Raw genomic sequence first — 16,931 nt, forward strand, 5'->3', positions numbered from 1 at the left:
TTTCCATACAAGGAAAAAAATGAGGATTGGCGTAGACTTTTTAAAAAATGAATGATCTCATTGGGAATACTCTAGAGTTTACAAAAATAATTAATTTCCTTTGATGTCAGTGGGAATTCCACACCTGGAATGAATGCAGATTATGCAAGAGTCACACTCTGGACAAGAGATCTGCAGTGCAGGAGTGCTAGAGAGGAAAATGTTGTCTTAAATAATTAATTTGCAGAAGAGATCCCCCAGTAGCTGTTCTTGATACAACATTTACTGCCTTTAAAAATCCAACTCCTGCAAACTAAAATTTGCAAGTAGTACTGTTTTTAATTTTTAATCACTTTATTAGCAATTAAAGAATGCTTAATTGGTTGAAAATATCTTAGTCCATGGTTTGCTTTGTAAAAAGACAGATCTGAACAAATGGTAACTACAAAAGAGTTGTATTTTGTAACTAAAACTTTGTTGTACACTTATTTAGTTTAAACTATCTGTGACTATATCTGTGGCATGCCATAGTTTGCAGAATAAACTTGCAAAAAATTAGGATTATAGCTGGTTCGGTCTTGGCCTCACCGAAATAACCTATTCTCAACCTTGTATATAGAACTGTATGCTGTAGAAGTAAAATCATCTGAATATTCATAACGTCCTGGTGCTTTGTAGTTATTCTGCTGCTCTCATTTCCAAATAAAAGGAGAACTGTCGCTTAAATTAAATCTAAGAGAGAGAACATTTTCACAGCATATTCTGTAAATTTCTCCATTGATTGTTAACATGTACCAGTCTATTTTCTGAAAGGTTCTTTGCATTTGGGTTTTATACCATTCTTTAAAGACTCAGTAATTGATGTAAATCAGTATTGAAATTTAGGTGCCAGTAATAAGGGGTCAGAATGGATCTCGTTTTTATTTAGCCATCAGATAAACTGAGTTTAGCCCTACGGGAATCAGGTAGAATTTCTGCACTGATATAAACAATATACTAATATAAATTTCTGAGTCTTCACAATATTTCATAATCAGTTTCTTTTTTTCCTTCTTCAGCCAAACCAACAAGTTTATCACTTCCTTTGACACCTGAGTCACCAAAGTAAGTATTATGAAATGTAAAAATTTACAAAAGGGAGGGGGCTTTAATACATTTTGGCTACAGCAACTCCATTTCAGCTTGTTTTTATAAATGTGCCCTGTCTTCCAGTGATCCCAAGGGTTCCCCATTTGAGAACAAGACTATTGAACAAACCTTAAGTGTGGAACTCTCTGGAACTGCAGGTGAGAGATGTGGAATACGAACATTTTTTTTCTGTAAGCCTGACTTTTTTATTTGGTAAGGAGGTCTTCAAGGGATTAATTTTAATGGTTTAGCATTGACTTTTTACCTAGTTGCCTCACATGGGGTATGTTTAAAACTGACTTCAAACCTACAAGCAGAGCACAGTTTCTGGAAAAATGTCAATGAAAGCATTTATCTGGAATGTTTCCCCATTCCCTCAGAGATTTGTGTGGTGCTGAGCATTGTTTTTCAAATACAGATCCAACAGCACAGAATACAGAGGTTGCAGATGGAAAAGTTGTGTCATTGAGTCAGTATGATGCTAATGTAAGGCTGTTCCTCATTGCACATTTTGGTCAGTTCTAGATTTAAATGCCACAAACGACAGAGTTTCTTCCTTTTTCCTTGGGAGACTATACCACAGCCTAAACGGAATGTTTTTCTGATATTCATCTTAATCTTTCCTTTTCTTAATTTCATCCCATTAACCTTCTTGATACCTCCTATTGAGCGATCTCAATCATTCCTCTCCTTGCTCTCTGGTGTTTTCATCCTTCAGGTATTTGTAGACTTTTATCTTGTTCCCCTTTAGTTGACATTTCACCAGGCTATACATGTTTAACTCATTTGCTTTTGCCCACAAAAGTCAGTTCCTCCAGATCTATGATTATTTCTGTTGCTTTCCTCTGAATGCCCTCCAGTTTGCCTGTATTATCGTGGGAATGAGGTGCCCAGAACTGAGCACAAGATCATGGGTGTAGTTGCACCAGCATTGTTTAGAGAGAGACTATTGCCTCCCTGCACAGCACAATACTAAAGGACAGTGTAGCAGAGATGTGTTTCATTCATGAACATGTACCAGGGCGGACGCTGAGATATAAATTACTTAAACTGTAGCAGTGTTCTATGAAGGTCAGATCTACAGCTGGTGTAAATCAGTATAGCTCCACTGAAGTCAAAGGCTGATTTATACAAGTTGAGGGTCTGGCTCTAAGTTTGTAACAGCACTTTGGACTATTGATTTCATGCACACAAAGTCATCCTTTCACTTCTTTAGAAGCTGCTTCATTAATTCAGCATTTAAACATAAACGCGGCATCCTGATAATCTGCAGGCTTAGTTTCTCCTTATTCAAGTGAGGGGAAAAAGGGTATTTAGGGCAGGAGACCATGTTTTGGTTCTGTGTTTATATAGCATCGAGTATAGTGGGGTCACGGGCCATAACCGGGGCTCCTCAGTGCTAATGCAATACAAATAAATAATAATAATAATTAATTGTAATGTCAAACTAAAATGGTATGCAGGGGTGCTGTAGCCATGTTGGTCTCAGGATATTAGAGACATAAGGCAGGTGAGGTAATATCTTTTATTGGACCAACCTCTGTTGGTGAGAGAGACGAGTTTTCAAGACAAGCTTGGTCCGATAAAAGATATTACCTCAACCACCTTATCTCTAGAATGGTGACATTTGATCTCTTGGGAAGAGAAGGAACATAAGGTTCTTTCAGTGGAGCATCCCAGGGCAGGTGGCACTGGTGGGTAGGGAGGAACAGCTCCCCATAGTGTGCTGCTGGTATCTGACTTCTGCAGTATAGCACCCAGACAGCACAGGATATAGCACTTGGTAATCCACATAACAGCACAATCATGTGTGTGGGAGTCTTTTGCCATTGAACCCAGTCATTGAACAAAGATGCTATATGATGTAAAAGACACCTTCCCTCCTCCTAATGGACCTCATCTTTATGAAATCAGATCAGATATCTTTGCAAAACCAGAATAATCTACAGTGTGTACTCATGGAAACCAGGTGAGCATCAGAATGGCTCAGGCCCAGCAGAATCACCTTCATCATCACTGCAAAGCACGTCAGGACAAGACCAACCTTTTGTGAGGCACAGCAGCAACGCTATGTTCAGGCTTGGATTCTCCTGCCACCATCCGAAGGAGGAGGTGGTGACATGATGAAGTTCTACATGATAGTTGTTGAAATGGCTCTACGAAGAGCAAGCTGTCATCCATTCCAGCCCAGAAAATCAGCAGCCTGCACTTCACGTTGGCAGACTGGCCAGAAATAAGAAGTCAATATGACTTGAGGTTTTGTAATGGTGCCACAAATCATGACAGTTGGAAATGCTCTGGTATTCCCAGGTTCATTCCATTGATTCTCCTCTGTGTGTAGCAGAAAAAAGTAAAGTCTATATTCATGCAATCCAACCACGTGTAGCACTAACAGGTAAAAATACTATATGTGCTGATGGGTAAGTGCCACCATTGCTTGAGCTACGTGAACCAGAGCATTATAACATGGATATACCCTGCCTTTTTTCGGGAGACCATGTCACTTCAGTCACTTAATAAGTGGACTGGGGAGGGGGTCAAAAAAGAGAGGAGGAATACTGGCCTTGGGAGTTGACACTTGGTTTACAGACAGCAGAGAAGACTACCTAGCAGCACTCCTGCCAGGTGCCACATCATAGCTGTTTCTCTCTTACTTCCAAATATTCACCTTTTTTTGTGTTTCATTGTATTAATTTGTGCCTTTTTGTACATACACAATGTGCAGACAGGTGAGTGGAAGTGACCCATTTTCCAGGGTATTATTATTTATTTATTGTATGTATTGTGGTAGCGCCTGGAGACCCCAGCCCTGCTGTGCTAGGTACTGTACAAGCACATAAAACACAAAGAAGAGATAACAATGTAAGTGAGCAGTCATTGCAGGGTCAGGGCCTAATCAATAATAAAAATAACAGTAGCAGTAATGATTAATAATACTTAACAGTAGTATAAAGAAAGACCCTCGCAACTCCAAATTCTACCCAGATGACTGCATTGCTCAGTCAGCTTATACAGCACTAGCACCGTCTATTATAATTTAAATGGTAGTTGCCTTGATCTCACTGCTGAACTGAAAAGACCATTAGTGGTGTTGCTTGCACTATCGAAGCACAAAGTATGTTAGTATAAATAGCAGCTGCCTTGATCTCTCTGTTGAAAGCAGCTTCAGTTCCCCCACCAATGAATTAACTGTACATTAGAAAAATAAATAAATAAATAAATAAGTTAAAGCATTCCCCACTCCAGCCATCAGTGTTCATCGCACATACGTAAAATTGAATTAAAAACTGTTCTCTTACCTCAATGAAATTGTTCTTTAGAAGGGGCTGCATATTATACAGACATGTACTTTTTTTCCCATTCTAAAACTGAAAAAATAATTTCCATTTTATAATTCCAATATTGCCTACAACCTTCATATAACTCCAGGAAGTTTAAAAAAAAAAAAAAGGTTTTAGAGGAGACAGCACATGTGTAAGAGGTTCTTAGCCTGGAACATACACCAAATACACTACAATTAAACAAGTCCATTGCTACTTAAAATCACTGCTCCCTAGGCTTATTGCTGGTTAAAACAATAAAACCTCTCTGCCCTTAATCATATTACACACATTCTACATTGTAAAGCATGAAATAGTTTCTTAAAGGAACTTTGTGTGTATGTCACAAAGTACTGTGGAGTGCTGGAGTGTATAGAGTAAATACAGGGGGTCAAATGCCCCACGTGGTGTCATCAGCAACAACTCCAGTGGAGTTAAACCGGCTCATGCTAAGGCTAAACTGAGTTGTTGATTCAGAGCTGCTTATGGAGTCTGGAGAAAGCTGTACAGTCAGCTAGCAACAGCAGGGCCGGCTCCAAGTTTTTTGCCGCCCCAAGCAAAAATATTTTCCTGCGACCCCCCGGCTCCGCTCCAACTCTGCCCCTTCCCCACCCCATTCCAAACCCTTCCCCAAATCCCCAGCCCCGCCTCCTCCCCCAGGCGCGCCACATTTCCCCTCCTACTCCTCCCTCCCAGGCAAGCCTGGGAGGGAGGGGGGAGAAGCGGAGCAGCGGCGCACTCGGGAGAGGAGGCGGAGGTGAACTGGTGGGGGGGAGTGGTTCCTCTGCCCCCCCCCTCCCCAGGGTTACTTCCTGCGGCCCTCCCCGCACCCCCCACCACTGCAGCTCACCTCTGCTCAGGGCTGGCTCCTGGCTTTTTGCTCCCCAAGCAAAAAAAAAAGGAGCCGGAGTGCCGCCTCTTGGAAAGTGCCGCCCCAAGCACATGCTTGGAGCGCTGGTGCCTAAAGCCGGCCCTGAGCAACAGGGTATAAATGTACCAGGAGTCATTTAACTGGAGTAGGATCACGTGGGTGTACTAGCAGCATACCTTCTAGCAATCCTAGGAGCAGAAGGAGAATCTTGCTCAGCTAGAAGCAGGAGTAGCAGTAGCTCGAGCTGTAGCAGCACATGAAGACTCTTGTTGCTGATTGTCATCAGAAGGAGCAACAGTATCCAGCTCAACAGCACCATAATCAGCACAATCCTCCTGACTGGCAGCAGAACCAGCGGCAGGAGCCACCTCCCCAGCATCATCAGCAACAAGGAGCAGCAGAGCCCCTTTCGCTAGGTCTCGAACAGGAGTGGGGCATAGGGCATCATGCCTAGCAGTCCCTGCTTCTGCAGTATCATACAGATAGGCCAGAAATAAGCCTGACCCGTGTAAGCAGGTTCTGTTCCCTCCTCATTGGCTGTTGCTGGTTCTGCATTACCCCTGTCTGTCTTCAGGAGCCACTCAACTACTGGAAGCTCTTGCTCTCTCCTATCCATGACTCATTTCTGCCAAGCAAAAGCAACACCCAGTGGTAAGCCACATCTCTGCTTTATGCTGCTCACTGGTCAAAGGACCTGTGGCCTGGGCCTTCCTGACAAGCTCTGGTGCTTCCTCCCCTATCCCCAATTTCCTCTGACATTATCATGGTTGAGGAATTCCTCCCTGTCAACAGCCCTTTGTTAACCACAGATGTGTGGATCAAGTGACTGTTGGGGTATGCTTGGGGACCTATGCTGTGTGTAGAAGTGATTGCAGAGGGCAGTCGTTCCCAGGTGCTGATCCCCATGCCTCAGTATCTGGCCACTGCTGCTTATGGTTTTTTGAAAATGAATGGCTTTCTCAACTCTCCCTGCCTCCTAACACGCTCTGTCCCAAAAGCACAAAACCACTGTATAAGTTATATCAAGGGGTGGCTCAGTGAACACTTGCAGAATGATGACACTCCTTTACACACAAATCCCTGTATTTATGTGAGTAAAAACTCTCCCCAAAATTTTCATGCAGTCAAAATTTGGTCACTCAGAAAATCTGACAAAAAAGTGTGTGAACAGAGATTGAATAGTGATTTGGAATTCACATGCATTTTTGCAAACCCCAGTATTCACCCATCGCTAGACCTGAGCAGACGCTTGGTTGTCAGAACAAATACTTAAATTCTACCAGGCAAAAACTTGTTTGGCCTCAAAATGATTTCTGGTACTTGAGACAGAGAAAGAGAGATATTAGTCCAGAGGGAATAAAATCTAGTAAATTATTAGATATTTTCAGGGTCTATATTTATCCTCTGCGGTAGTGACAACAAGATTAAACTGACTGCTCAACAAGCATGTAGTTTTTTATTATATGATGGCTATTTAATTTTATTATATTTTCCTGGCTTCTGCAGTCTTGTGCTGTACGAAAGCTCTACCGATTATTTTACTGAATCAGGCTATTATCTTGCATTCAGTGCTTTAAGTGGCCTTAAATAATGTTTCTCTTGATAATCCCATTTTCAAACTCATAAGGTATAAAGGAATCCATTTTTAATAACCCTCAGAACCTCAGTGCGCTTGTACAAAGGTTCATCGAGATGCATTTCCTGAAGGATGTGAAGGCTCCAAAAATATACCAACAAGCAGAAGCATCATCAAACATTTAAATGCTAACAGTAACATTAGATTTTGCTGCCTATAGGAAACAGCATTGTAAATGAGTCTTAAAAAGTCAAGATGTGACATTTACTGTAAATGTATTCCCCTAATTTATTCTGATAAACCTCGCTGAGCCAAATGAGTTGCTAAGTTTTCTTTACTGCAGCTCATGGAATGCATCTAGGTGATATGAAAACTTCTGCCTGTCCTCACAGACTTTTCTGTAAAACAGGTCACTGAGCTGAGCTGGCGGAGCTGGCATACATATGAAAGTCTGTTGTCGCACAGATATAAGAAGTGGTGCTCATTTGGCATATACACTATTTTAAAGCAGAGATCATTGAGTGAGTTCATAGTATATAGATGGAGCGAGGCAAAGTACAAAGTTACCATTTTCCAAAGCCATTCAATTAAAGAAAAGTCCCTACAAAGAAAATGGTTTTATAGCATGTCATGAAAAAAATACTTGCCTTTGACTTAAAAAAAAAAAAAAGACTGTTTAAAGGGGATGATTGTAGCGTATGTACCACTTCTAACAGATTTGCTGTGCAGAAGTACATAAGTGTGAGTGATGTAGAGGTACTTGTTTATTATAGAGCACATTTCAATGCAGTAATCATAAATATTGCTAAGGTTGTGCTCTGTTGAAATATGACCTACATACTCTTGATTGTTTGTGTTACGTGATTTGTCTGACACCCATTACATTCTGGGTAATGGCAGCCATTTGTTGCTGTGCACAGCAGGCTCTTTTGACAAAAGAAAATAGGCAGCAATAAAAAAGCTATAGTCTGAATTACATTCTGCACAGTGCTGCACTGCTGAGAGTTTGTGCAAGTGTGTTAACAATGCTCTGAACTGCCTCTTGTCAGCCTTCAGCCTGTAATGGCCATCTGTCCTTACATAAATCTGTCAAAACCTGCTAAGTTCAAAAGAGAGCCCGGAATATACTTTGTACTGTCAACACTCAAATGTACACATTCGCAAAGAAATCAGCGTGCATGAAATAATCCAAAGGTCAGAGAATATTTTAGCACTACTGATTTAGGATCATGGTGTGAAATTAAGATTACTGTGTAAAGATGAGCAAAGGTGACACTGATGACGAATAAGTACGGAATTAATTTTCTCAAAGTTTAGCGGTTTGGATGCTGAGCATGGGAGGGGCTTAGAGGTGGAGAATTCAGCAGTGACACAGACAAAACAAAAGCCAACTCCAAGCTTTGCTGCAAACTAAAACACAAACCTTTTATTCAGGTTTCAAATGTCCATTGAACTTTTTGAACAATTTATTTTTCATTTATGCTCACTTGTGCACTTCTGCTTCTGTCCAAGAGCAGAAGGACAGGTGCCAAAATGCCGTGAGGAAACCGTTCTTCAGGACAGTTCCAGCGTGTTTTTACAGGTGAAAGAAACTCCAGTAGCTAGGCTCAGCACCTGGACTTTTAGGGTCTTCTCTACACCGAGCCTTGGTCTCCTTTGTGGTTGTATCAACATCACTACTCCTGAAAGCAGTTACGCTGTGCGTAAAGCCAGTGCTCACACAGGGCCAGTTTAACAAAGGAAGAATGCAGAAATGATTTTTTTTGGTATGTTACAGTATAAATAGTTTTTGTTTTGGTAAAAAATAAAAAGTAAGTAAATATTTCAAATGCTGACAGTGAAATGCTTGTGTTTAGAGAAAAACAGCAACTAGTGATGGGGATAAATATTCTCCCAGGTCATTCTTCCTGAAGGGGCCATTTGGGGTTGTTGTTATTTTTAATAAATATAAAAATTCAGTCATTCATGGGGTGTCTAATTTTACAAATCAAAATGCTCCTTGTGAATTTTGACTAAAGTAATGGTATTTACTCATTAATTATTTGTTGATTCTGAGTCATTATTTTTAATCCAGAAATGGTGGTGTAGAATGTCAAAGGGAATTGTTCTCTCCAATTTACCCAGCTGACATTAGCCCATCTGGAATATTCAGCGTGCACATGTAATTGGCCATTTGGCTAGTTTGTTAGTGGGTAGGCAAAGAGGAGGAGAAAATGGAAGATGTGAACTGAAGGGGATAGTTGTACCGATCATGAATTTAAAACTTAAGCAGTTTGCTGAGGCAGCTTTAACTTGAGGGCCAGTGTTTGTGTATTAGGACTCATTGCCCTTGATAGCATTAGAGGAAGGCCTTAGTACACATGGAAAGTTCATAAACATTATTTTCAAATGTTCAGACAAAATCAGGCTTTTCTTTTGCATCAGGTATTCATGTCTTGCCGTTCCTATCTGGTTTTTTTTGTTTGTTTGTTTTCTGGAGCAGATTCATTGCCGCTAATGCAGTGGGACTCCCAGTCTCCATTTATGTCCCTTAGAGAGCACTATGCGTTGATGGAGGCTTTTCCTTCTTTGCTGCAAACTGCTATAAAACATGTTCCATTTGTATTGATCTGCTGAGCTCCATTGTATGGTTAAAAATACAAAACGAGGAAACTCTGCCCATATTTGAAATAGGCATTTTCTCAAACTGTATTCACATTCCCTGTCCATTCTCCCTAGGGAAGTGATGGAAGGCCCATTGCTTGGGTATTTTAAAACTGGGCTGGACAGCATTAGAAAGTACACTGCATTGGCTTCAGAGTTGGTGTAAGGGATGGGCTAGGCAATCTAGTATATTTTTTCTGTCTCTCTTTGCGATATTTTCCTATCTCTGGCTCTGATTCAGGAAAGCACTTCAGCACATGCTTATCTGTAAGCATATGTTTAAGTCACAGGAAAATCAATGAGATGTAAATCCATGCTAAGTTAAGCATGTGCTGAAGTGCTTTCCTGAATAGTAACGTTTTCTTGAACAAGAGCCCCGATTTACTATTGTTCTAGATTTGTGAACACAGTTGTCCTTTTATGCAATGTGAATGTCTCCTTGTATGAAGTCTGAAGGAAACTTTGAGAGCAATACACTTTCTCTGCACAGAAATATTGTAAAATTAGCTGTAGGATGTAGCTTTGGCTCCCTGCTTTTTAAGGATTACAGTTATGTTTAAATTTTCATCTCTGTCTAGAAATGTAACTTAATAAATTATCATTGTGCTGTGGAAAAACCTGGTAGTTACTGACATGACATTTATCTAGTCTTTATTTACGTATGTGTTTAGTTGATAAACTCAGGTAAGTTTCAGTCTCTCCACCTCATGACACTCCACGAATATTTAGTTCTAAATAGAATGGCTCATTGCGGCTGCAATATTTATTGGTACAGTTCACTTAGGTTTTTGCTGCAGAACCACATTTTAGGCAAAATGTATTAGTTATGCTTACAAGAATGTATTATACATACATTAGCAATGGTTTACTAAGTTAATGAACTGTGGAGACAAAGAATCATTGCAGTCAAGTCGTATAGTTGCTGTAGTTCCTTGCATTAGTGCACTGTGCATTACAGAAGTTACTTTGGTAGCATTCATTTCATTTTTCCAGATTGGCTTTCATCCAGGTTTTCATCTGTTAATTTCTTTGGCCTCAGGACAGACTTCTTTGGTTTGGGGGGAAAAACAAACTGTGTGAAAGCTAAAAGTAACTTCCTCAGTATACATCTTATGTAATAAATACAGTTGCAGCTACTGCAGGACTCTATCTCTCTCTGTATACAGATACACACACAGCATACACACGCGCGCGCGCACACACACACACAACATTAAAGTGAGTAGTAGATGTACTTGTAAAAAAAGTGACAAAAATAATATTGAAGACCTTGGGGCAACATGTTAATATTTGCTGACGTTGTTAGCATTTCTGTCCAAAACTCTAAATACTATTGCTGGTGCATAACATCCTAGTAAAGTCAATTTATGGTTACAGAGGTACTTAAAGAAAGCAAGTTGTTTTTTTCAGGCCATGGGAAGGGAATCTTGGTTTAATTTCTTTTTCAAAGAAGAAGAATCTGTGCTTTCTGGAAAAGCATTTTTCTCTGTTTAAAACTCTCTCTTTTTTTTAGGCCTAACTCCACCTACAACCCCTCCTCACAAAGCCAACCAAGATAATCCTTTCAGGACTTCACCCAAGCTGAAGTCATCATGCAAGACTATTGTACCACCCTCAAAAAAGCCCCGCTACAGTGAGTCTTCCAGTTCTCAAGGACATAACACAATCAAGAAGAGTCCAGAACAGTCTGAGCTGTATGCACAGCTTAGCAAGACAACTGTACTGTCCAGTGGACATGAGGAGAGAAAGACAAAACGGCCTAGTTTGCGGCTGTTTGGTGACCATGACTACTGTCAATCTGTGAATTCAAAAACCGAAATACACATTAAAATATCCCAGGAACTTCAGGACTCCAGAAAACAAGAATTTAAAGATTCTGCACCTGGGTGGCAGTGTCAGATTTGTTCTTCTTTAGAACAAGACCAGTATTACAAGAGAGAGACTTTACAGGCAAGTAAGCAGGGTTCCCACTCTAGCAGCCGAAAACAGCTCCAAGACCAGGATATCCGGGCCGAACTGAATAAGCACTTTGGTCACCCCAGCCAAGCTGTTTTTGATGAAGAGGCAGATAAGGCCAGTGAACTGAGGGACAGTGATTATAGTAATGAACAATTCTCCAAACTACCTATGTTTATAACTTCAGGACTAGCTATGGATGGCCTCTTTGATGACAGTGAAGATGAAAGTGATAAACTATGCTACCCTTGGGATGGGACAGAAGCCTATTCATTATTTGATGTATCGCCTTCTTGCTCTTCTTTTAACTCTCCATGCAGAGATTCAGTGTCTCCACCCAAATCCTTATTTTCTCAAAGATCCCAAAGGATACGCTCTAGATCAATGTCCTTTCCTCAGCACAGGTCTTGTTCCCGTTCTCCATATTCCCGATCGAGATCAAGGTCGCCATGTAACAGATCCTCTTCCAGGTACTGTCTGAGAAATCCAAATGTATTTATAATGGACATGAAGGAAAATAAATCCAAAAGCAGCTGAATCTAGAGAAGCTCCTCTTATTGCCTTTCAGATCATTAATCTTGAAGATAATGGGATTGTGACACAAAACACTTGTTGCCATTGTCCTTTAAACTTGCCAATGTTGAATACTCCTAGTGGAGACAGTCAGACCATAAACAGAGCAGTCAGTGAGAAATTTACTTAGCTAACTGTTTCCATTTTCTGCAAATCTGCTGTGTGCCAATCTAGTTGCAATCCATATAAGATAAAGTTCACACTGGCTGACTTGGTGCTCTGTGTTAGCATGAATAAGGGATACTACAAAACACAACACAGAACTCCAAGGCTCCTAAGTTAACTATGAGATCACAAACTGCCACTAGAAAATCTCACTGGTTGCTTCAAAGAAATTGTAGATTCAAGTAATATGTAGCTCGTAAGAACATGGTGTCAATAGACTTATACTAAATAACAGAAGCAAATATCCTTTTGTGTTCTTTCTTACAGATCTTGTTACTATTATGAGTCCAGCCACTGTAGACATCGAGCATACAGAAGTTCTCCTTTATATGCAAGATCACGATCCAGATCACCGTATAGTTGTAGACCCAGGTAGCATGTTTTGTTTGTATTTGGCTCACTTTTTATTCTGTTCTTCTGAGATAATGAGATGCTCCAGAAATTGTATTATTCATTTTACTTTGACAAATTTAATGATTAAGTTATGTTTCCTAGATATGACAGCTATGAGGAATATCAGCATGAAAGACTCAAAAGGGAAGAATACCGCAAAGAGTATGAAAAACGGGAATCTGAAAGGGCCAAACAAAGGGAGAGGCAGAGACAAAAAGCAATTGTAAGCACTGTGAAGATAATTTTCACTTTGAAAGAGGTTTTGGGGTGGGGGGGTTTGGGGATAGATTACTAATGCTAAAACTGCAGCATCTTTCTCTCTTTTCCTTAAATAAAACAAACAAAATCCACACAAAAATCTCTTGGCACACATTCCTTAATAATTCTGATCTCTTAGGCTAATATGTGTTTTCATTTCAATTTTCATTTTGACTGTACAAATTATTTTTTTTAAAGACACTACAAATTGTAACTTTCAAATCTATTCACAGTCAACAAACAGTGAGGCTTTACTAGACAAAGCTTTGTCACAGATAATAAGTAGCATATTAAGCATTGGTCCCATCTCTTCATCAGAAAAATGCATATTAATATATTAATCTATTAGAGAAGCAGCATCTGATACAGTACATCATCTACCAATAATTGCCAACAATGTGACACAAGTATGTACTCCAGCATTTCGATTTCTTTCACAAGAAGTAATAATAGGTATCGATAAGTGCACGTCTTAAAACTTGTGTCTTCATGGTATTCAAAACTGTACCCAGAAGGCCTGAAGTATAGTTCTGTTGGGGGAGGGCAAATTGGGCCCTTAATGACAAACACACCAGCTCGGTCTTTCTTCTGTCTATGACGTTATTAATTTTAAGAGATTTTATAGCAACTGTTGAAACTGGCCCTTTTCTAATGAACAAGTGCTATTTAATTAAATATTTTTTCAAAGTCTTCAAAATACCTGATGCAGTGGGACTTTTTTTCTATCCTAAGTGCCCTGGACACATGGGACAAGGGCAAAGGGCATTGTTGCTGGGATTGGTAGCAGTGTTGTAGCAGTAGGGTAGTAGGATGGATCCAGCAGGGATGGACAGTATCTGTCTTCTCTGGTTCTGTGCTGTCATTGTATGATGGTCTGCTTGTGGGGGCTGCTTTCAGCCTGGCTCCCCGGTCCTCTCCTTTTGGTGGCCTGTCCTAGTGTCCCCTACTTTTGTACTCGTTCTCCTGTTCTTTCCATTCTGCCTTCTTCCTACTGCTCCTCCATATCCTGCCCCTCCAATTACTCTGCCCTATTCTACCTGCACAATTTGGGCTCCTTTAGGTTTTCACAGCACTCTTCTAGGCCTAATCCAAAGCCCATTGAAGTCAATGGAAGTTTTTCCATTGTTTTCAGTGGCTTTGTATCAGACACTTACGCATTCAACTGACTGCAGCGCTGACACATTTCTCCTTACACTGCTGGGGGCTTTAAACATTGAGCTCAGGCCACAGAAACTGCAATGAAGGGAAGCAGTGTGGGCTAGTGGTTAGAGTACTGGACAAGGACTCAGGGGCCCTGGATTCTATTCCCAGCTCTACTACTGCCCTGCTGGGTGACCACGGGGAAATCACTTTACTTTTCTGTGCTTCAGGTTCCCCAGCTGTAAAATGTTGATGATACGTCTTTTGTAAAGCGCTTTGAGATCTATAGATGAAATGTGCTCTGAAGATCTGATCCAAAGCCCATTGACTTCACCCTGGATCAGTCTCCATAAGAGTTAGCTGTTGTTATTCATTTGTAAAATATCAGGCTTGTAGCTACTCAGAGAAGAGCACTAACTTTCAGTAGCTGTAACTCTCACCTGAACTTCTTTGTTAGGTACAGGGCTTATCTGAAACTCAAATATACCGCCGTCAGAAGTACTGAATCATGCAGCAGAGTACATAGAAAAATGTATGTAACTTAAAACAGCAAACACCTTTGTTCTCTCATAGGCCAGCAGCAGTCAAGTGAGGAGGCTGTGAAAGGTTACATTGTGCGGGGGAGGGAGGGGGGACGGACGAAAATGAAAATGAAGTCTAGGTATCCCCAGCTGCATTTCCTGTATGTTAGAAGAATTTTAGATAGTTCAAAATCAAAACTCCATTAAGAAAGCAAGCACCTAGTGTGTACTTATCCATAAATCAGTACTAAAATAATCTAGTAGTGTGGCAAATTATATCCTGTTAAAATACCCATAAATGCAGCATAATAAAAACATAGAGCCCTTGTGTATGTTGCATCAGCAGAGGATGGAATCCTATCAATTTTTTGTCACCATCACAAGCTTTATATTAAAAAACGGTAAAAAATGAAAGCAGGTTATTTCCTCCCCTGTATGAATGAGCACTGGGGGTGAAATCCTTGCCCATTGAAGTCAATGGCACAATGGGGCCAAGGTTTTACCCTGGTCTCTCTGTCCCCCCTCTCTAATGTTCCTCTCCTTAGAAAGCTCTTTTCTATCATCTTCTCTCTTGAGAGACTCTCCTCATTCCCTCTTCAACAACAACAATCTTTCCTTCATATTCTTTCCTTGGGACTCTCTTCCCACCTACCCCCAAATTAAGGTTGCTTTGTCCTCCACCTTGGGGAGTTTCCCCAACTTCCTGTTGAGTCTCTTCTAACTCTGCAAGGACAGATCCATGTTTTCCATATAAATACAAATTCCTGAAATATTAGGCTCCAGCTCACTGTCTCATGCTACTGAGGTTGGACTGGACAGATGTCTCTTCTCCACAAGAGACGCAGAGCCAGGATCTCAGGAGCTGACTGCAAGAGAAGTGCTAACGAGGCAGCAGGAGGTTGCATAGGACTGGGTAGCAGCAGGTATGATTGAGCTAAATCCGGGCAGGTATTAATGGATCAATACACAGAGTCAGCCTAAATGGTATAGCAGTATAAATGCACCTAGAAGGGGGGGAAAAAAGACACATGAATCGGGTAATTTAATCTGTCAAAACCAAATGTGCAAAAATGCCTTCTGATTGCACATGGCCAACAGTCTGTACATGCAGTTAGCATCTTGGCAGATGCAAATATATATTTTAGCCACAAAATACTGAAGATACTTGTTTCCAAAATCTTGATGCCTGTTCGTACTCCTGTGTGATGACTGTATGTGTAAATGGTTGTCCATTCAATCTGGTCATGCAGAAACTGAGGCCAGGTTGAGGCTGACTAAAACTGTGAGCCAACATTTTCAAACATGGATGCCTAAAATTAGGCACCTAAATTCATATCTGACCATCTAAATAAAAGTGGCTTAACTTTCAAAATGAGGGGCCTCCTCAGCTCCCATTGAAGTTAATGGGAAGTTCAGCCTCCTGAAAATCAGGCCACTTATTTGGGTGCCTCAATATGGATTTAGGTCTTAATTTTAGGCAACCAAGTGTGAAAATGGTGGCCTGAGATAATATGTATTTTTTTAAATGGAGTTTATTAGTTTTATTAATGCTATTGTAAAAGGAGGTATTCTAGGGAGTGGTATAATGATATGCTTTGTAAACAAGTTTTATCTACCTGGAGTGAGATCCTTGCCTCATTGAAATCAATAGTAAAACTCAGTGGGGGGTCAGAATTTTACTGTGTGTGTATTCATAGAACAATAGTTGAAGCCCTCTTTAGCTAACAAGATGTATCCAAATCACTTAATAATGCTAAGTGGCAGCTTTCTAAATTATCACAATAAAGACCCCTCCATCATGACATTTGAGGCACAACTCTAAGGGTACATGTACACAACTATAAGGGTACATTGCAGCCAGGGGTGCAATTTGCAGCTCGCATAGACATACCTGTGCTAGCTGTCTTCTAGCTAGATCCAGTGCTTAATTTGTGCCAGGACTTGCCAGGCTTGGCAGTTCATAGCCCCAGCACCTCTGGGCTTGCTGCATCAGTTATGAAAGTAAAAAAAATTGCTTGAGTCCAGCACTTCTTTCATTACCAATTAAGCACTGGCTATATCATTAAAATAGTAGTGAGGATGCTGCAGTAGGGCTTCAGTGCAGGCTACCAATGGAAGTATCTAACTTAGGAGGGTGTGTGTGTGTGTCAGGCACACGTGTGCAGCCTGTGCTGAAGGCTGCACTGCCATGTCCTCACTGCTACAACTAGCAGCAGTATGTTACTCAAACTGAAAATCAGCTCCTGCTGCAATGTAGAGGTGCCCTGCAACAGTTGATACAGGGAACTAAGAATCCAAACCAAAACAAGTGACGTGCCATGAAGTTTCAGATGCACCTGATTCCTCTGAGCAGTTGCAGGTAATTTCTGAGCTGATGCAGAGGCTTTTGCCACCACAGCCTATATTCC

At 40.7% G+C, this 16,931-nt stretch overlaps 1 protein-coding gene across 6 annotated transcripts in view; it reads left to right on the forward strand.

The window, feature by feature from the left end:
• The window catches only part of PPARGC1A (PPARG coactivator 1 alpha), a 492,893-nt gene that overhangs the window by 461,956 nt on the left and 14,006 nt on the right, over window positions 1–16,931 (forward strand). For 5 of the 6 annotated variants that reach the window (XM_065598163.1, XM_005303448.5, XM_065598160.1 and 2 more), the window contains 5 exons: window positions 1,038–1,083; window positions 1,192–1,265; window positions 11,031–11,943; window positions 12,479–12,583; window positions 12,707–12,827. In XM_065598163.1, the coding sequence (XP_065454235.1) occupies window positions 1,038–1,083; window positions 1,192–1,265; window positions 11,031–11,943; window positions 12,479–12,583; window positions 12,707–12,827 (1,259 nt within the window). The remainder of the gene's footprint in view (window positions 1–1,037; window positions 1,084–1,191; window positions 1,266–11,030; window positions 11,944–12,478; window positions 12,584–12,706; window positions 12,828–16,931) is intronic. The other variant, XM_065598162.1, reaches the window with a different exon arrangement.

The sequence above is a fragment of the Chrysemys picta genome, chromosome 5 (assembly GCF_011386835.1).
Source record: "Chrysemys picta bellii isolate R12L10 chromosome 5, ASM1138683v2, whole genome shotgun sequence".
NCBI classification, from domain to species: Eukaryota; Metazoa; Chordata; order Testudines; family Emydidae; genus Chrysemys; species Chrysemys picta.